The following is a 22686-nucleotide window of genomic DNA, read 5'->3' as shown; positions in this document are numbered from 1 at the left end:
ATTTCTATTCCCTTTCCAATCTCATTCCCTCTCTTAACAAGATAATATAAAGCAACATAATACGTCACTCACACTTGATAATACAATACAAGCAATTTGACTGAACTGGTTTCAATTTTTATTTCTGCCATTTATCTTCACATTTGCTTCTTGCGAAATTGACTTATTGTTTCAATTACTGATTATATCTTGGTTTACCAATCGCAGTTGAGGTATATATAAAATACAATAATTTTATTTATTAACACACATTTTAAAGATAGTTGTCTATTAAAATAAGAATTGTATACTAATAATTTTGAATATAACAATCATTTATTCATTGTTATTTTAATTTATATAATCTATTTTATTAATTCGATAAGAACAGAATATATGTTGGTACATTTTTATTTCATGACTCATCATATTCAATATTTTTATCATTATGGACTTATTGCGATTGTTATAATAAAAGAATATAAAACCGACAATATTACCAGAACGAAAAGCATTGCATTATGCGGAAGATAAATAGAATAAACACTATCACCTTTTTGCATAACAATAAATTGTATAATTTAAATCATTTTATTAATTTTGTCAAATTTGCGTTAAATTTCTTTACACTGAAGATGACCTAATAATAAGATCGAAAAGTATGTTCTAAGAATTTGAAATACATAAAAATCTGGCTTATACCCCCTTCTTGTTATTTATCGTATATCTAGGTTTCATTGTATAAAAATTAAAGATAGTACCATTTGAATTAAGTAAATAATAAAAATAGAGAGAGACAATATCACTTGAGTTTTACTTTTTATTTTGATAGTAGAATTGAACTTGATGCCACAGTTAATATCAAATTTTTTATACAAATAATACATATCATTAGATTAATATTCATTATTTATTTAATTTGGCAAAGAAATGGGACAAAGAAATGGGATTTAACTTGGCGCCAGTTCTCGATATCAAATCTTTTTTACGAATAATACATAAAATTTTGTGAAATTTAACTTGGCGCCAATTTTGTTCATCATATCTTTTATACGAATAATACATATCATTAGAGTTAAGTAAATAACAAAAGACAATATAATTTGTGTTTTATTTTTTAATTTGTTAAAATTTAACTTAATTGATTAAGATTGTAGCATCTGAGTTTTAATTTTTCATTTGATATATTAATTTTTTTCAGAGAGTATTAATTTTTGGCAGAGAATTAAAGTTGCCATTACTTGGGTTGGAATAAAAAAACGTTCAATAAGAATATCCTTGAAGAAAAATTAAAACTATTATGTTGTCATTATTTGGGTTGGATACTTTATATACGAAGGACTGGTTAAATTTACGATTATTTGGGTTGGAATAAGAAGAATCAATATTCAATAAGAATATCTTTGAAAAAAATTAAAACTACTATTTTAATTGGATTGAATATTTAGGTTTTATTCGAGAAGTATGCTTAGCATTTTTTTTTACCTTTTTTAAAAAGTTTGTACTGATATCACGCATTTTGTAATAATATCAAAACGACGGTCATCTATATACACATCATTTAGGTTTTATAAATAATACATATTATAAATAATACATTAAAGTAAACTAAATTAAATTCCCATCAATCGTCTTATAATAATAATATCAAAATATTATAATGATAACACAGTCAATATGATTAAAAATCGGTCCGAAATTTGAAGAAGAATTTCTGATGAAGAAAGAATTGATCAATCACAATGATCACGTCATCAAATTGTTTAAATATGATTTGTTAATTCTTTCTCCGTTCTGAGATCTCGGACCGATTTTTAGATCGTAGTCGTACATTGGGCTTAAGGTACCTTTTTATGCCGATGCTCAACGCTCATTTTCGGCGTCAAAATAATCACGATAGAAATTAACGAATATCAAACGTCAATTTTGATCACGTGATTTATTTTGGCGCTGCAAAGCGTTGACCTTTAGCATGAAAAGGCACCTTTATAAATGTCACATAAGAGACAAAGGCTACCAACTGTAAAACGCGAGATATTTCGTGTCGGGAAGTTGGCATACTCAATCTTTCCTTGTCTGACATACTTTATAATGCATCTTAGTTTCTCTTTCTAACCTTCATAATTTATATCTTAAATAAATATTGAATAAAGAATTTAAAACAATAACAGTGCCAGTAACCAATATGGAATAAGTAAAAGGATATCACCAATGCAGTAAATATTGTTAACTAAATTAGGAAATGATAATGACAAAGCGATTTATTCAATCTCAATCCCCATTTCTTTATAACTTATTATTTAACAAAAGGAGATTAAACAAAAATGAAATTATACACTATATTTGTTAATTAAGTCAGAAGGTGATAATGACAAAGCGATTTATTCGATCTCAATCTCCAAAGGAGATCGAATGAAAATGAAATTATATGCTGATAATTGTTAACTAAGCTAAGAAATGATAATAAAAAAGTGATTTATCTCCTAACAAACGAGAATGAATTGAAATGAATTGAAATGGATTCAGATTTTCAGAAATATTGATTCACTAATGTTAAAATGAATGCTTTTCAATCCTGAATGCATTTTTATTCATTTATAGGAATTGTATGGAGCATATCTCTATGTCTTTTAATCTAAACATAATATTGGCTTTTCCTGTGCAAAATAACACAATTGTAAATACTGTTCAATTCAAAATTTTGAATAGGAAATGCAGTTTTACAATCCAATTGCATCCAATTAAATCTAATTGAATCCAATTGAATTCAATTAAATCTAAAAAAAAAATATTCGCTATTTTTAAAATACGCATTCGGATAGAAAAAAATTTCAATCCATTTTAATCTATTCTCGTTTGCTAGGCTCTTTGTTTATAATTAATATTAAAAAGAGATATCATTTCCTAGCTACGTTACCGGCGTATAATTTCGTTTTCATTTAATCTCCTTTTGTTAAATATTGAATTATAAATAAATGGAGATCGTTATCAAATAAGTTGCTTTGTTATTATCATTTCCTAATTTAGTTAAATACCAGTATGTATAATTCCATTTCCGTTCAATTTTCTTTTAAATATTAATTATAAATAAATAGAGATAATCGTTTTTTCATTATTATTTCCTAGCTTAGTTATCAAATACCAGCGAATAATTTCGTTTTCATCCGATTTCCTTTTGTTAAATATTAAGTTATAAACAAATAGAGATCGAGCTCGAATAAATCGCTTTTTCATTATATTTCCTAGTTTTTAGCAATTATTAATAGCGTATTTTATTATTACCGACTTTACCAATCCTGTTTTAAAAAAACCGAGTCACTATCGTAGTACAGATTCGCCATGCTTAGCGCTGAGACACTATCATGTCTCCAGATCGTAGCAGCGTTTGTTGATCATATATATCACTAACTCTCCTTGCGTAAAGAATGTCAAAAGGACACGGAAGAAATGTGTGGAATGCGGTCGATGATTATAATAATAATAATGACGACGATATATCTTAATCTGAAAAGTGGCAGTTCGGAACTTTGCGTCGCGATATCTCCGCTTGTAGGGTATGTAGAGAAAAAATAAAAACACTTTCATTTTATATTTTCGCAATCGATTGAGCTTACTTAGAACTTGATCGGTTCAGCCCTTATTGAGTTTCCGATAACCTCGATCTGATGCAACTTCGCGTAAAGAAAGTACATCCGTATCTCGCGCCATAACTTAACGCCGAAACACTACCAGTGTCTCCAGATAAGTATCGAACATGTTGAATCTATTGATTTTTCTTATAGATTTATATTATGATTAGTCGTAAAAATTCATTTTCCCATTCCTCTCGTTCGGTTCATTTCGGATCTAGAGGAACAGGCGGAAAACTCCACTCGAAAACCCAATAATAGCAAAAACACATGAACGATATCGAGGTCGGAAACTCGCCAGTCGGAATCTCGCGTTTCCAATCGGAATCGCAAAATTTCCTATGTCCAAAATTTAATACGTGCTCCAGTCCTGGTACCTGCATGTTTTTATTGTTATTAAACTTTCCTACACAAAAGTGACTGGACATCTCGTATTAATCTTTGCCATATATAAGAAAGTCGTACCTCCCAGCACTTGCATATTTGTTATTCGCTGAAATTCATCTCGAGGTTCTTCGTACATATTCACTAAACAAATTTTGTTGTTTTCCTTCAGACGGTTGTTAATATCAGAGTCACTACTTGATTTCTCGTCCTCGTCGACCAAACTTGACGACCAATTTTCTTACTCGAATTAATCTTCTTATCTGTACTCGGCTCTTTGAACTTCTTCTTTTCATTAGGTTTTCGCATAATGACCAATCTCTTTGTATTGATAGTATCTTATCTCTCTCCTAGTTCTGGGCTTTAGACTATTGGGTTTCGGACTACCATCTTCGAAACAGTTTTAGATCCAAAACTTTTAATATCAGAATCCCTACGATGAACATATGAAACATCAAGCATTTCCAATGTGATTCGTTGAAATATTTTTGTTAGTTCTTGTACAGTAACGAAAGAATTTTTGCTTGATTTTTCGAGGTTCTCAGATATTCTCTCAATAATGTAGTCAACCATTTCCTCCCCTGCGATTGGAATCTTATTTTCTTTGATTATCTTGTGGTAGTAATCATTGAATGTTTCACTCCTTTACACTCGTTTCTCAAACGCTCGTTTTCTCTCTAAGCTACTAATTAGCTGATTAAACGTAGCATCCATCTTTTGCAATAGCCTATCCACTTTCATCGATAAATGTGTAACGAAAAGTACTAATCAGCCGCCTTTCCATGTAACTTCGGACCAGTCAATACTTTCGCACTTTCGTCAAACTCATAAGTATCTCAACAGTCTCTCTAACAGATTAACTTGAGTCTTCCATCGCTCAAAATCATCACCTAATCCGCTATACTCGTTGAGAAGATCACTGACATTTTTAATATTTAATATAGTTCGAGAAATTGTGAACAAACTATTTCTTGGAGACATACGCAATAAATTATTTTCACTACGTAGAAGTTCAACTTCTTTTTGTATCAGATCATGTTTTTTGACTAGTAACTCCATTTCACATCGAGATAAATTTTCGCTTACAGATTTTGTAATATGCCTCGCCGTTTCTGCTGCTTCCTCGTAACCGCCGTTTTCAACATTGTTCTCGACTGACTACTGCAGCTGCGACACCGCTTCTTGCATCCAAGTCCCAGAAGGATCTGCCTTTTACATCCTCTCGATTAGTTCAATTTTACGTCCACTAGTGGGTAATTAATATTGCCTTAGAATATTCTTCAGTTGTACCATATTAAGTGGATCCGTTTTGTTCATTGAGGACAATCTCTTTTAGCCGCGACACTCTTTAATGCGTGTTTTGTTTGTTTGTATCCAATGTGATCCAGTAAATTATCAACTATATTTCTTCTTTTAGCAAATGCTCGTTTAATTCTCACTATACGAATCGTTGAATAATATATTCCGTTCATATGCCGATTTAAATATTATCTCAGTTTTTTAAGTAAAAATCCTCAGTCGTCTGCACACAGCTAGAACAACAATTTTTCTTTTTTTTTGATGCACCGACAAATCGTAATTTCGCATGCACACAGTAGCATTAATGACGAAACTGAAGTCTCTATTCCACTTCTGAATTTGTAAAACGCTAATGATGTGTATACAACTACCAAAGAGATGGTTCGGAGTAGCTTTATTGCCAAATATAATCAAACTTTTTGATCTCTTTTAAGTTTATCACCTCTCTCGAAAACACACGATCGCTCGCTCATCTTCTTTTTCCTGCACAATCTCGTTACACACGTTCGCACAGAATTATATACATTAACATTAAACCTTTCCGCGCTACAATATATACGAATACATATATATATTTATATATAGATCGTTAAACCGGATCACCTGCGCGCTGAAAAATCAGCGCAATGAAAATAAACGTTGAAGGTTTCAAATTATTCGTATATGTATGTACTTTCGAAAAAAATGTACAATTTTGAGAGATACAATATGGCGTCAAAAAGCGATGAAATATAATATCGCGTACAAATATAACATTTTCTTGCTTAAACTACTGTATTGATCCCCAATTGGTTTGAAAATGACTATTTCTAGATTTTTCGAGGTTGCTGATTACAAATCTGTCAAAATTTCGAAATTCAAAATAGTAGATCCAATATGGCAATCAGCATACAAAACCTTGAGCTCTATATTCTTAGACTTTTAATTTCTTTTAATTTCCAAGCTCTCTAATCCCGAGTGTGAAGAGGTAAACTATTTTATATAATTAAAATATATAATTAAATTATTTTAGTCTTCGATTAAAAAATATTTCATCACTAGTTTTCAGTAGATTGTGATAGATTTTTGAACGTGCATTTAAAAATCAATCACCACCTGCTGAAAACTGAATGATAAAATATTTTTTATTTTAAGACCAACTTAAAATAATTCATCCCTTCACGCGCAATTAGAAAGCTTGAAAATTGAAAGAAGTTGAAGGTCTAAGAGTATAGGGCTTAAGATTCCGTATTCTGATCACCATATTGGATCTACTATTTTGAATTTCAAAATTTTGACAATAGATTCGTAATGCAATCCCGAAAAACGTAGAAATAATCATTTTTAAGCTAATTGAGGATCAATATAGTCGTTTAAGCAAGAAAATATATTTGCATGCGATGTTCATCGCTTCTTGACGCTATATTAAATCTGCTATATTGGATTTCTCAAAACGACACATTTCTTTCGAAAGTGCATGTATAAATAATTTGAGATTTTGAACATTTATTTTCATTGCGCTGATTTTTGGATATGCAGGTAATCTGGTTGACGTGAAACGTTCCATATACTCTGAAAAAAAAATTTACAATTTGAATAAATATTTATTTAGGTAGTATACCAATTGGACCATTTGCTGACAGAAAATATTTATTTGATTTTAAAAAATTTATATTTAAATTAAGTATAATTTTTTTTAATTGAACAAATATTTATTTACTGTGTATAAGATAGCCATAAGTCGAAGCGTACGTTTCGTGATAGGATGATTAGATTTTGAAGAAATAAAAAAGCGACGAAGTACTTCTTTTACCCTATGTTAGCGTTAATTTTACAATGTTCACAATATATGTTTTAGCTTAAAAAAGACGAAAAACAGAGATTCCTATCATATATTTGTCGTGATCCAAATAAGTCATTCTCAAGATTCTTTATTTGCAAATTTTCTGTAAATCAATATTTCAAATTAAAGTTATATACTTCGATTTGGACTATATAACGCAACGGTTTTCTGCAAATTAATATTTCAAATTGAAGTTACTTTGATTTGGACTACATAACGCAACGATTGCAGCAGCCCATGGAGGAAAATTCGGCCTCATTTTCAAGAATAAAAGCGCAAGCCCCGAACATCCCCGTTCCGAAAAATTCAGTGGAAGTGTGACACGTCAGAAGTGTGAGAATCTTTGATAACGATAGATTGTTAATCCGACAAGGAACTTGTAAGTTACTTTTTATTACAAATGTTGGCCTACTTCAATCTGAGGACATTGAGCCCTACTATTAGGACGCGAAATAGAAAATGAAAATTCGCCAAGCGGCACTCTCGTATTTTAGTGGCACAACCGATCAAGACTGATCCAAATTTCAAATATTCTATACTTGGAACGGCACCCTTGCACCCCTGAGTGGTACAGCATATTACAGAAACCTATTTTTTCAGTCACTTAAACTTAAAAAAAACTCTGAAATAAAAATAATTTTTAATTGAGTAAAATTTTATTTTAACTCCTAACTCTATTAAACAATAGCTAACTATTTAATGGTAAATAATTTATGAAAAAGTAATCCAATAGAATTAGGTTTTTCGCGCAAAAATTGTAAGTTGACATTTCTCTGCACGAAAAACGATAAAAAAATGTTCGAAAGATTATTAGAAAAGAAATGTATATGTTTGAGACTTGCAACTCGTGTGGAAAATATGCGAAAAAAATTCGAATAGTTGCAAAAAGCTGATTTTTTGCTTATAAACGAAAGATGTCGATTGTACGGGAAAAAGTTCACTATAAAAAATGTAGGTATTCAAAATACCTACAAAATGAGATGTGGAACATTAAGATCGGTCTATTAGTTAAATAGAAAAAAAATCAAAACCATCTAAAGAAGTCCTTTTCCCATTCGTTCTCTGTTCATTCGAGATTGAAACGCAGAGCTTTGAAATTCTTGTAAAATATACCCTCGTGATGATGAAAAAAATCTGACCCTGAACGAGCCTGAAATGTTCATTAGTTGCAAAAAGTCATTTGTAATTTAAATTAAGCATATTTTAATAAGATAAAATTAAGCACATTTTAATAAAATCAAGCACGCGCGAGTCGTCGAGCAGCCGATCTATCCCCACTCGACCGCGCGCAGACTTCCCTCACTCCACCCGGTGCGCTGCCTCGCATTCCTCAACTTTCCAATGTTTTAAACAAACTTTTCCGGCAGCAAAAAATTCAAGAATTTTTTAACAGCAAATTCAAATCTTTTATGACAAATTGGTGTTAGGCGGAACTCTTAATCTTGAAAATTAGAACCATAATGATTTTTTGAAAAATAAATTGTTATCTCGGCTTTTAATAATTGGAGGATAACTCTTCTTTTAAAATTCGTCAAAAAATGTCAGCTGTCGAATGCTTCACACGGCTATGAATGCATTCGGGGAGACACTATTCGTGCTATGAACGCAAACGCTACCAACGCTGTTCGTGGAGGCAATAGCGCGATAGCGTTAGCAAGCTCCATACACGATTCTAGCATAGCGTCGATAGCATTTAACCAGAGAGATTTAACATTTGTCAAGGTTAAGTTAATGTAGGAGATTTTGTTTTCGACCACCGACTAAACTTTTCTCTGTAATTTAAATTTTTAGAGTTTAGTAAAGTATACGTAATGTAAATTTTTTATTTTCTCGTAGTGAATAACAGAACGCAATCTCAATTGCAATCTCTATAATGGCTAGGCCGAAATAAACAACGTAAACTAGTTCAAAAAATTAATAATTACATTGATAAGGGGAATACCAGATGATGGGGTTGAGGATTTTTATGCGCTTTTTACATGCTGTTTTTAAGTGAAAAAAAAACGATATGTGTCCGGCCATTTCAGCTATTGGCCCATAGTTTCGAAGAAATCGATTTTTTAAATAATTATTGTAATAATTTGAAAAACGTATTGTGTAAATGAAAATATCAGTATATTTATAAATTTCATTTTAATTTGATGTTATTAATTTTAATTATTTTTTGATTGTAATGAAATTTCATGATATTATATATTAATATTATAGATAATAATTCAACACTCATTTATGGAATATTTATTATTACCATTATTATCGTCGTCATTGTTATTCACATGAACGCATAAATAAGATTGTAATGAAAACTGTTACAGTTTCTGATGAAATTAGAAATTGGAAATTATGATTAGAAATTATGAAATTATGAATGATGATAATAATAAATATTCCATAAATGTGTGTTTAATTATCTATAATACAATAATATGTAAAATAAATTACTTTAAAATACGAAGCGCCACTACAGTCTGAGTGTTGAGATGTTGAACTAATATATACATATATTCATATAAATGAATTAATTTCAGAAATGATAATTACGTGCCGATATGATATTATTGACTAATATGTAATTTCATGAAATTTCATTGTAATCAAAAAGTAATTAAAACTAATAACATTAAATGAAATTTTTTTAATAATTATTAATTTTTTTAATAATTTGAAAGACGTACTATATAAATGAAAATATCAATATTTTTATAAATTTCATTTAATGTTATGAGTTTTAATTAAAAAATTAATAATTATTAAAAAAATCGATTTCTTCAAAACTATGGATCAATGGCTGAAACAATCGGACACGTGTTGTTTTTTTTTTCGCTCAAGAATAGCCTGTAAAAAACGTATAAAAATTCCTGATTCCATCACTTGATGTTTCCCTTATAAATAAATTAATCAGATAAAATCCGGTAAAAAATTTTTCATGCATGAATATGTATAAATATGTATAAACATACATAAATATGCATAAATATTCATAAATATATATAATTATATATGAAATATGTCCATACATGTGCATACATCCTTTTTCCTTTTATAAAATTACTTTTTAGTGTAATAGAAATAGTAATAGATATGTGAAAATATTAAAAATAATTAAAAAGGTAATTTTCGCACTATTTGTTTTAGAAAAAAATCAAATTTGAAAAAATGTAAAAAAATTACTTATGTATAATTATATATAAAATTATGCATAATTATGTATGAGCAATTTTTTTTATATTTTTCCAAACTTTTTTCTAAAGCAAGCAATGCGAAAATTATCCCTTTAATTATTTTTTATGTTTTCACATTACTATTATTATTTCTATTATACTAAAAAATAATTTTACAAAAGAAAGAGAAGGATATATAAACATATGTATGGACATATTTCATATATAATACATGTTATACATGTTTATAAATATGCGTATTTATGTATGTTTATACATATTTATATATATTCATGCATGAACAATTTTTTATCAGGAAGAAAGAATCCTTGCATGAGCATTCGTTGTCAATTTAAGAAGAAGCGTATCTATGTCTAATGAGGACCTTATGCATCTGCAGCAGAATATTTTGTCGCGCTATACCGCAATAGTAACTTTTTTCCGTACACGGAAATTAAAAATCACCAGTAACAAGATACCTGCGATTTTCACATTTGTAATGAAATCAAATACACAAGTTGAACTCCGCAGAAACTTTGAAAAGTTAAAGATGATACTTACACAAGCAAGAATTACATTCACTCCAGCCTAGTGGCAAGGAATCAATTGCAGAGAATCGGAATTGAGATTGCGTTCACTACGATAAAATAAAAAATTCACACGTTACGTACATACGTTTACTCTACGAAATTCTAAAGAGAGAAAAGTTTGGTGCCACATGAGAACAGAATCCCCTCAAACATTAATCTAACCTTGAATATTAAATGTTACCAACGCTATGCTACGGTCATTTACGGATCTTGCAAACACTAACGCTATCTCGGAAGGAATAGCATTGATAGCGTGTAGTTGTGACACTACCATTAGTAATGTCATCGTGTTTATTATAGCGCTATCTGCAGTTCCGCGAACTATTTATAGCGCTAAATAGTGCGAATAGTGTTTCCCCGAACGCATCTTATATGATGTGATATTAACGGAATTATTCCATTTCTTACGAAAAAAAGACACCCACTTTTCAAAATTGTTTTAAAATAATTTAATTGCAAAAAATCATTTTGTTACTAAATGTACGTACAATTCTTGAAGAAGAAAAATCATTCTTGCAAATTGCTATGCGACTATTCAAAGATGAAGAAATTAAGTTTTCCGCAGACAAGTTTTTACTAAACAAATAGTTTTTTATAAAAACTAATAAACATTTCAGGCTCGTTTAAGGCTAGATTTTTTTTGTCATCATAAGGGCTACATTTTATGAGAATTTCAAAGCTCCACATTTCAATCTCGATGAACAGAGAGTGAATGAAAAAAAAACCTTTTTCGGTGGTTTTTATTTTTTTTCTGCTTAACTAATAGACCAATCTTAATGTTCTACATCTCATTTTGTAGGTATTTTGAATACCTACATTTTTCATATTGAACTTTTTTCCATACAATCGACATATTTCGTTTTATAAGCGAAAAACCTGCTTTTTACAATTATTCGAATTCTTTTTGCATATTTCTCACACGAGTTCCGAGTCTTAAACATATACATTTCTTTTCTGATGACCTTCCGAACATTTTCGTACAAAGAAATATCAACTTACAATTTTTGCGCGAAATGGGTCTTTTTGAGTCTAATTCTACTGGACTAAAGAATATAATTCAACATTCGCGTTTAATTTGTCGTGAACTTCTGAAACTCTATATTTTTTTTCTTTCTAATTCTATATTTTTTGAGAAGGAAGTTCAAATAATGACATATGTTATAATTTATTATTTGAACTTTATTGTCATGGAAACTGTCACGAGAATTATATTTGTATTCCCAAATGATTGCAGCCATTATTAATGGTTTGCAAGAAAAAAGAATCAACTCCAAATTAATGAAAAATCTCGCTGCATAAATTATATACACTAATTTTTCTAACAATGTAAGAATTTCTTCGACGTAGCAGAGAGTATAATAATAGCATATCAGAAAGTTAAGCGCGATCAATTGGCATCACTGTAAATCTTTTATAAATTTCGATAATAGTCTGTATCATAATAGTCATAATAGTCTGTGTCATAATATCGACGTAATTAGATCGGCATGCAGGAGTGCCTCATAAATCGCGTCAAAGTGCAGTGAAGATCAAAAAGACAAAGAGATTCCAGAGAGCATTTTGTACGTGCCTATTTGCGATTTTGCTGATGCACGTGTAATATTCATGCGTACAACAAATTGCTTTATTATAATTATAAATTCTCGAAAAATAAGAATACACTAAATCGATGCGTTTTCGCGTAAAAATAAAGATTTGACAAAAAAAAAAGAAAAAAGTGCCGCTCTGCTTCGTGAATCGAAATATTTTAAGTTGACGACTAGGTTCAGGTAAGGAAATCTGTCACAGTCACAAAATACTGTGATGCAAGCACACGCTGAAGTCACATTTTCATGCCTTATGGCCGCGAATGCGTTGTAAATATTTCTTATTGTAATACATAGATATCATTCACTGCTTTACAAACACAAATTCATTGCTTTAAAAACAAATTATCTGTTCTGAGAAACATAAATTTACTGTTTTAAAAATACAAATTCACTTTTAAACAAATTCTTTGCTCTAAAAAAATTCAAATTCATTTTTCGCAAATTCATTTTTAATAGATTTTAATAAATTTACTGATAAAAACAAAAATAATGTAAGAAGATAATTTCTGTTTTAGAACAGATAATTTATTTTTAAAGCACTGAATATGTATTTTTAGAACAATGAATTTATGTTTTAGAACAGATCATTTGTTTTTAAAGCAGAATTTCTGTTTTAGAACAAATAATTTGTTTTTAGAACATATTACAACTTTCTCTAACTCTGTTTCGTTTTGCCTCAAATCGGAGCAAAATGTACTAATTCGGATTTTGATATTTTACTCGTAAATAGCCTAAAATTATACCTTTTTACAAATAGTATCATAAAGCTAAATAATTGTTGCGTCATGTGCATTAAAAGAAATAAACATATATATCATAAATAAAGAAATATATGTATATTTCTAAAAATTGTTTCAACTATCCCCAGTCTCCCCTACTTATCTAACCCATATATAATTTATATTTTATTACATTACTTTAGTATATTATATTTATGTTATATTTTAATATATTTTCTGTAAGAATCATATTGGACTGTACATGTGAAAAACACATATCAATAGGAAATAGAAAATGAAGGCTCATAACTATTAAAGCTGGATTTCAAATAATTCCATGTGAATTTGTATATGTTATATATGTACATACATATATAACAATGTATACATATATATTTGTAGTCATTTAAACTATGGTAGTCTAAATGTATAATCGTTAAACCTCGATGGTCTAAAGATTTAGGACGTTCGCACAGAATGTTAGAGGTCCGGATTGGACTTGTTATCCCAATCGATGTAATATTTTTTGCAATAAATAAATTCCCATATAGCACAGAACATTGAAAGAAATGTTGCTGAGATGGTGCAATGTTGAATGTCAAAGTATCAATGTTTTATCGATGTATATCTACATTGATTCTCTTACATTGATTGTTAATGTTGCTGCAACGTTGAAATAATATTGAACAAATTGAACCACAGTTGAATTTTTATTGATTTTTCCACATTGGTTGTTAATGTTGCTGCAACGTTGAAACAACATTGAATAAATTATATATCGAAACCTATATTTTATTTTGTAAAAAATAAAATGTCATGTAAATAGAAAATTTAAATCACTTAAATTGATCTTCTAACGAAACTTATTTTTAAGCGATACATGTTTATACGAGAATTGGTCGCGCGTACAGAATGCTTGCATGTATAGTATTGTTTGTATTTAATCGGTTCGATGCGCAATGTCGACTTGTGATCTTTTTACGTATCTATACATCACAGTTATACATCCATTAACATTCAATGTTCATGAATCATCATGAAGTTATAGTTCCTGTACGATTGCAAAGATTACACCGTTGGATGGCATACAATTTGGATAGGTGGAAAATAAGGAAATTAATTCCCAAATGAAAACGTTTTTTTTTCAATTATAATTTTATCGTGTATGTTCTGGAATATAATGTTAATCAATAATACTTATTTTAATAATAAAATTGAATTAATTAATATGCAAAACATTTCTCATAGATGTTACAATTCAACGGACATTAGATGTTTCTGCAACATCTCTTCATTAAATCTACATTTCGCGGTGTTACTGTAATGTTGTAAATCGTTTCTGAAATATTGATTCAACGTTAGTGCACTATATGAGTTTATTTATAAATTTCTAACGTATTAAGATCTCTTTAATAGATGAACATCTCTTTAAAGATCTCTTTAATAGATAAACAAAAATTTAATTGTGATATTACTACAATAATATCACAATTTAGCTGCGTTTATAAATCCGAAAAAAATAATTCGGCGCGCAGTTTAATTATAATAAATGACTACAAATATAGTATATACATATATGTATCATATATTGTATACAATACAAATTCACTTAAAATTATTTAAATATTAAAGATTCAGCTTCGATCGTAGGTCTTCGTTGTAGGCCTTTATTTCCTATTTCTTATTCATAAATTTTATTAAATTTTATGTATATAATAAATTAAGATAAAATTGGGTATATGAGAGTCACGCGTTTATCATATATAATTTACACTTATATATCAACAAGAGGCAAGTATGAATCTATAATCTATTTTAACTTTTAATATGAATAGAAAATATGTGGTACATGAATTTTTATTTCAGTGGAGATCAATTATTACTATAATATAAATTTGCTGATTTAGATCTCCTTTATATGTGAACAATTCACCATTTTTGTTCGATTATGTTCTCCCTTTTCTCGTTCCGGCAATTTATGTTGGTGTTCCGACCCGTCTGTCGTTGTGAAAAGTCAACAAAGGAATTTGATTATCGAAAGTAATGAAACTTTCATCCAACCGCCCCTGTCTCGGGGCGCACGACTTTCCGAGCTTTATCATATTTTTTTGGAAAGTCACCTCGTGAACCTCGAAATAGAGAGGTAGGGTAGAAATCGCTTCGCGTAAAAAGCCATATATTATGACTTCATTATAAAACTTTAATTTATTATATCTTCTATATCAATGCCATCCCCCACTTAATTCTTGTGAGGAATCAGGACATTCTCTCCCAGAACATATCTAAGACATTGAAATCGGTGAAATGTTACCTAAACTAGATATTTACCGAATATAGCACTTAAAAAAATAACAATAAATATTTCACGGAAAAGATTCATAAATAAGAACGAAATGTATAGAGAAAAGCTCTCAATTATAAGATAGGCGCTTAATATGAGATAGCGGCGTTTCTGCTAAATTAATAAACGCTATTTCTTGATTCCATCATGAATTTATTGCTCTTGGATTGAAAACTATTTAATAGAAAATTCATTATTAGATCATGCTTGTAGTCATTGTAAAACAAGATTTTAAAATTTGGATGTCTTCGAGTTTCATTGAGATGAGCATTTAAATCTTGTTTATTATTTAATAAATAAATATTTGGCAATAAATTCTTCATGTAGTGATAGAGTAAGGTCTAGTAGAGTATTAATAGAAAAATATGGGATATGTTGAATGTTGTTTAATTACAGAAGTTAGATTTATTTGATGATCATAAAATCATAGGACATGGAAATCGTAATATGAGATATCCAGAGATATTCCTAATATGAAATAACCCATGCTCCTATATTATAGTGGAAATCATTGCTAAAGTATAAGTGTTATTATATAATAAAAAAGACAACTGATGAGTCGAGTGCCTATATCTGCGATGCTTGATTCTAACTACCTAAAAACGAGTTCTGGATATAATCTATCGCATGCTCATTTTTCGCACACGCTGTGTTTGTTTATATTCTAGAAACATGAAATAAAGTTTTTTAATTGCAATACTTATATTATACTTTGCATTTACTATTGATTTCTCGGGGCATTTCATATTAGGAGCACAATTTTTTGACTTTGTGATTTGCCCACTTTTTACATTTCTTTAATTTAAAAAAAATGGCATTTGAATTAAATTCATGTGGAATTCTATGTAACGGAATTCCATTTTCAATGGAATTTTATGTAACGTTATCTTAAAACTTATTAAATTCCTTTTAAATGACCTATTATTTTTTAAAATTCTGCCTATAGACTTCTAGCATTTACCCAAAATGAACTCGGTATCTCATAATAGGGGCCTTTCCTCAATATATATATATATATACATTTCATTCTCATTTATGAATCTTTTCCATAAAATATTTATTGTTATTATTTTTTTTTAAACGTGTTATGTAGTATACATACGCGCGCTAACATATCCTCTACTACATAAATATGTTTTTGTTAAAGTTCAAAACGTAGTAATTAAAAGTCATAATGTCAGAGTGAAGAGTAAATACTTATGTGTTTGTGCTAATATGAGATAATCAAGTTTTATATCTACGTATGAATAACAACCACAATTTCACCGTTAATCATCGTTAATTAATAAATTATTAATAATTAATAATAACCTACTAATTAATTAAATATGCTTTATGTTGATAATATATTGAATGCTATAATTCGGAAAGAGACAGAAGCAGTTTAAATTGCGATTAAAATCACGTGCGATATAAAATTATCGGAATTCCGACAAGTTAGATTTTCCAATTAAGACTTTTTAATATTAAAAATATACATATTTTGATATTTCATCAAATATAGAAATACAAATAGGTTTTACTTAGTTTTTTAACTTATCTTTTTTTTGTCGAAAGACTCGTTAACGTTTTATATCTACGTACGAATAACAACCACAATTTCACCGTTAATCATCGTTAACTAATAAATTATTAATAATTAATAATAACCCACTAATTAATTAAATATGCTTTATGTTGATAATATATTGAATGCTATAATTCGGAAAGAGACAGAAGCAGTTTAAATTGCGATTAAAATCACGTGCGATATAAAATTATCGGAATTCCGACAAGTTAGATTTTCCAATTAAGACTTTTTAATATTAAAAATATACATATTTTGATATTTCATTAAATATAGATTTTCATCGATATTATTCATCTCGTAGAAACCAACAATGTAACAATTTCAAGCTATCTCAATATATAGAGGTTAAAACTTATTAAATAGTAATATATATTGTAATATGTATTGACATAAACATGCGTAATTATTAATTTCACTTTACATGACATTATTACCATCATGTTTTTAATGCAAACGTTATCAAAAATATCACTATAAAAACAATGATATTATCTTAATATATCTTAATTGTATTCTGATTGCATATCACAGCAATGCTTTATAAATAGAAAAATTATGACTAAGTAATTTTTAGATTTGTGATTGTAGATTTTTAGATTTTATTTATTAAAAAGAAATAGATGATACAAATTCTATTTTATTTATTCAGTTTTTACAGAATATTTTCAACAATCATCTTCTCTAATTTTAATATCATTCAAACAGTATTTCTAATAATTTAAATTTAAATGGACAATTCGTTAGAAATTTAAATGATTAACAATAAGATAGGAAACAAGACCGTTTATGTTAAATAACATTACTTTAAATCCGAAGCGCCACTACGGTCTAAGTATTAAGATGTTGAACTAATATATATATTTTTCAAACAAATAAATTAATTTCTAAAGATTAATTAAGATTAATTTGGGGAATTTTGGGGGGATTATTAACATTTCAGATCAATTGCGTTAATGTCGACAATCATATCGACATGTAATTATCATTTCTGAAATTAATTCATTCGTTTGAAAAATATATATATTAGTTCAACATCTTAATACTTAGACCGTAGTAGCGCTTCGGATTTAAAGTAATGTTAAATGATTAAGTTATCTGTTAAGTTATCTAACTCAAAACTGGCGTTGAACTTTTTTTCGACAAGTTGTACTAAAGACTATGAGTGACAAATTTTATTTCATTTTGTAGCATTGTTCACTTTGTAAGTTATTAAATTTATACGCGACGCTTCTGAATCGTCGATTTCAGCCAGCAACCGTTGTTGATTTCTCTCAACATGTTTTATTTACGTAGTGAAATTGGGAATTGATACAAAACGTGACCGTGTTGAAACGATTGCAGATATATGTTGATACGATTGCAATACATTAAACAATGATGACCGAGACAAAATTTGGACAGTTTTGCAACATCGCCACTTCAAAATATGGTTGCAGCTCAGTTTTTTCGATAACCAACAATTTAATCATAATAAAAATCCACATTTTTCACTTTGATTTTTCATTTTCACCATTTAATTACTATAAAATTTTTAATTACACTATCAACATACATGACGCGATTGACACATGCGTTGAAATAAATTTTAGTTTAGTGTTTAATTATTCTCCTTCTACGGATTCAAAAATAATACAGATTTACAGACAGCACTCGCGGCTTAATGCCGCGTGCAATTACGTGCAGTCACATTGCTTCGAATGTATTGTGTTTTTTACGAGGTCGCCAACAATGTCGCGATAATCTGTCGCAGCGTGATTTCGATCTGATTAGGCAGAGCGGGCGCAATGTGTTTTGTGCACGTGATATTTCGGATCGAGCTTTGTTATGCCGTTGCCACTGCACCGGTGCAACAAGAGCAGACCATCGCTCGTATATTACTCGCAGTGCAGCGTGCTGGGACTAAACTGTGGGCGAATAGTACCTACTACGCGCATATTCTATTGCTGTAACAAAATTTATACAATTTGGTTGTCTGATAGCGGCCCACCGCGGTTCGTGTACCTCTCACTAGCAGAATTACACAGCTGTCATCCATATGTCTATATAGTATATAAATGCGTGCGTGCGATACGAAAGATCATTGTTTGCGGTCCCGGATATATAGTAATGTGATTGGTAATGCAACGTACGGAGCAAAAGGAGTTTTACATAATATATGCATAACTCCCCCCTTCCTCTCGCTCTCTCTCTCCCCCTTTCTCCCTCCCTCCTTTCTTCCCTCCTTCCTCTCTCTCTCTCTCTCTCTCTCTCTCTCTCTCTCTCTCTCATTCTATTCGAAAGAGATCTAAATTTGTAGAAATTCGGACCGCATACAATGTAATGTTTGATGAAATCTATCAAACATGCTATGCAGTAATAACACTCAAAGCTGGAATTAGTACGAGAGAAATATATGAGATATCTGTTACGTTTCCTTTCGATGAAATTAAAGATTCAAATTTTACGAATTATGTATTATATTATTATTTTGAATTTTGGATATTAATTGTCTCAAAAATTGGAATTTATGCGTAACCTACGCAAATCATGTAATGCATAATTGTATTCTATGCCATTCTGAAGTTTTTATGTATATAACCTATCACGTATCTATATTTAATCGAAAAATAATAATATATTATTCTGTGTGTTTCGAATAATAATTACTCATCGCTGCTAACTCCAAAGATTTATATCTTTTTTATTAATTAAATTCATCGAATCTGTTTTCATAATCATCTATTTGTTACCAATTGAATAACCGGTAATATAAAAATCTTATTTTTACATTTTAACAAAACTTTCTTTAAATTCTTTTAATTTAAATAAAACACTTTTTCAAATTTTAAAATAGTTTACGAGTTTTAGCAAGCTATAAAATATTAAAGCATCAGATATGCGTACCTTATTGTAGATAGCTATATCGGGTACTCCAGGCCCGGCACAAGTAAGCACGTAATGCGAATTGTCAATGGAGAATTTAGCACTGTTGTACAAACAGCGGCTACCATCACTCTCTCTGACAATGTTACAAGTCAAACAGGTCGACTTGTATCCTGGGTCCAGTGATACTCTGTACAAATGCTGTACTGCCGACTCGCGTTCCGAAGTAGCCATGTAGTATCTGCAACAAATACAAGTATTTTTTCTTCACAGATACACTACAATCAGTTGCTTTCATAAATTTGACATCTTCACGCCAAATTGATTTCTTCTGTACGCAATAAAAAATTATATATTTGTGTTGGAAACGATTCACGTTGTTGTTTGTGTTAAATTTTTTATAACATTCAAGTGTTAATTCAACATAATGCGATTATGTCATTTAAAGATTTTGTTGAATTTGCTGATTTTGATTTGACATTCAACGTTTATTATTAATCAAAATGACACAATTTATGAATAAGTGAACAAGTAACATAAAAATAATTTGTTTTAAAATGTAAATTCTAAGACGAATTAAATATGTATTAATTTAATATATCGTAAATGTTAATTTTTGAAAAAAATATGCTTCCATGGTTTCTGTATAGATCGGATCGGTATAATAAATGTAGATAACGCATATATTTGGACCGGTTTGTCTAATGATAGAATAGTTATACAGAATTTTTAGTACATTTGAATGTTAATTTAATATATGGGTGTAATTTTTACAAACGTATTAATATTTATACTTTAAACAGACTATATATATATATATACACACACACACACACACATTATATATATATATATATATATATATATATATATATTGTGTGTATATAGATATAAGTTATGTTCAAAATATATTCCGTTTTTATTGAACAACACAGTTTTATACATACAACACAGAAACTTGTAGTAACATTGCAATCGACGTCTTCTGATACTTTTTGATCAAAACAATATACTTTTGTTCGAGGCATTGTATTTTTCCCGATAATATAAAGCGTTGATGATGTAAGCATAACACATAAAATACTGAGATTTCTTCATGAAATTTTTCGAACACCACATTTTTTTGTATATTTTTGGCTGAGGTATGAATCTTTAACTGAGGCATTATACTTTTGCATGTGATACTACACTTGGACTGAAGATTTTTTTTCAAAATGATATCATGTCATGTACTATAAATTTCCTCCACGATTAGTCAGTCTGTCAGTCAACAGGTTAAACGTTCTATTAATTTGTTAGTTGGTTAAAATAGAGAATATAAATGATTTATTGGATGTTATAGACAGATTACATGTGCACGCTTTGATTTTGGCAGATAGAACGAGAAGATTATCGAACAACACGCTATGAATACATAAAAAGTCTGCTAGCATCATTCAGAAAATATCAAAACCATTTTGAATTAAGGCTCCTGACTAGTCGCGGCGGCCATGTTGGAATCGTGACATCAGAAGCAAGGAATGACACGTTAATTCATGTTGCGTGGCATTTTTAAATAAAGACAATTTGGATGAAACGAAATGACGTGATGAAATGATTACTTTAAAACACTTGTAAAAATCAAATGAAAACTGTCCTTTGTTCTCTTGACAGTCAGTAAATGGTCATAAAAAGCATATAAAGTGAGCCTATATTCGGGCAGAAACATACGGCCCAACAGCTGTTAAAACGAGTAAAATATATGCTTTTGCATATAAAATTTCAAAATAACTTTAGTTTTTAACGATAATTACGACTTTGATAAATACAAGTCACATTTTCACAATTAAACATATAATAACGAAATGACAGGCAACATAAATTTCATCGTCAAAATGTTACTTTTCCACGCCTATAAGTTCGGCCATTTATCGTAGTGCGGTGCTGTAACACACAAAGAAGCACGAGGCTGTGTGCTCGCCTGCGGCGCGCCGAGAGTGAACGAGACAGCGACCGTCATCTTGTTTCACACTAGTCGCTTGTTTCAAGCAACCGAAAATGCTTTTTCGGCAAACTCGGCCGCTCGGCGGCCCTAGGCATCAATAAAGGACGGGGGGGAGGGCATCCTAAATATCATATAAATTATAATAAATTGTAGTAATAATGTACTCCCCTTAATCCAGAATAAATCATGTTAAAACGCAACAGTTTACGAGAAATTTAATTGTTTACGATTTTTCATGCGCGTTATATAGTATCTCTCCTTCATAAACTCGAGTAGCAAGAATAGTTCAGTAAAAGTAGAATTTTACCGGAAAAAAATTATAAATCAGCATTTCTTTTCGAAAAAGACGAAAGTCTTGAAAAGTCATTAGAAAAGAAATGCGTATATTTGAGACTCGAGACTTGTGAAGAAAATGTGCGAAAAAAAATCGAATGCAAAAAGCACGTTTTTCGCTTATAAAACGAAAAATATTGATTGTATGGAAAAAATTCGGTATAAAAAATGTAGGTATTCGAAATACCTACAAAATGAGATATGGAACATTAAAATCGATTTATTAATTCAGTAGAAAAAAAAATAAAAAACACTGAAAAAAATTTTCTTACTCGCTCTCTGTTCATGGAGATTTAAACGCAAAGCTTTAAAATTCTCATAAAATAGCCCTCGTAATGACGAACAAATCTAGTCCTAACAAGCCTGAAATGTTCATTAGTTTTTCCAAAAAGTCATTTGTTCACTAAAAACCTGTCTGCGAAAA

General features: G+C 29.7%; 1 protein-coding gene across 1 annotated transcript in view; it reads right to left on the bottom strand.

Annotated features, from left to right (window-relative positions):
- Positions 1-20332, bottom strand: part of LOC105154243 (dipeptidyl peptidase 4 omega) — a 97310-nt gene extending 76978 nt beyond the window's left edge. The window contains exon 1 of the mRNA XM_087403851.1: positions 19967-20332. Coding sequence (XP_087259977.1) covers positions 19967-20179 — 213 coding nt within the window. The 5' untranslated portion in view covers positions 20180-20332. The remainder of the gene's footprint in view (positions 1-19966) is intronic.
- Between the last annotated feature and the right edge of the window lie 2354 nt (positions 20333-22686).

Source organism: Acromyrmex echinatior, chromosome 3 (genome assembly GCF_024713525.1).
Source record: "Acromyrmex echinatior isolate Ae372 chromosome 3, ASM2471352v2, whole genome shotgun sequence".
Taxonomy (NCBI): domain Eukaryota; kingdom Metazoa; phylum Arthropoda; class Insecta; order Hymenoptera; family Formicidae; genus Acromyrmex; species Acromyrmex echinatior.
This window is presented reverse-complemented; position numbering and strand designations above follow the sequence as displayed.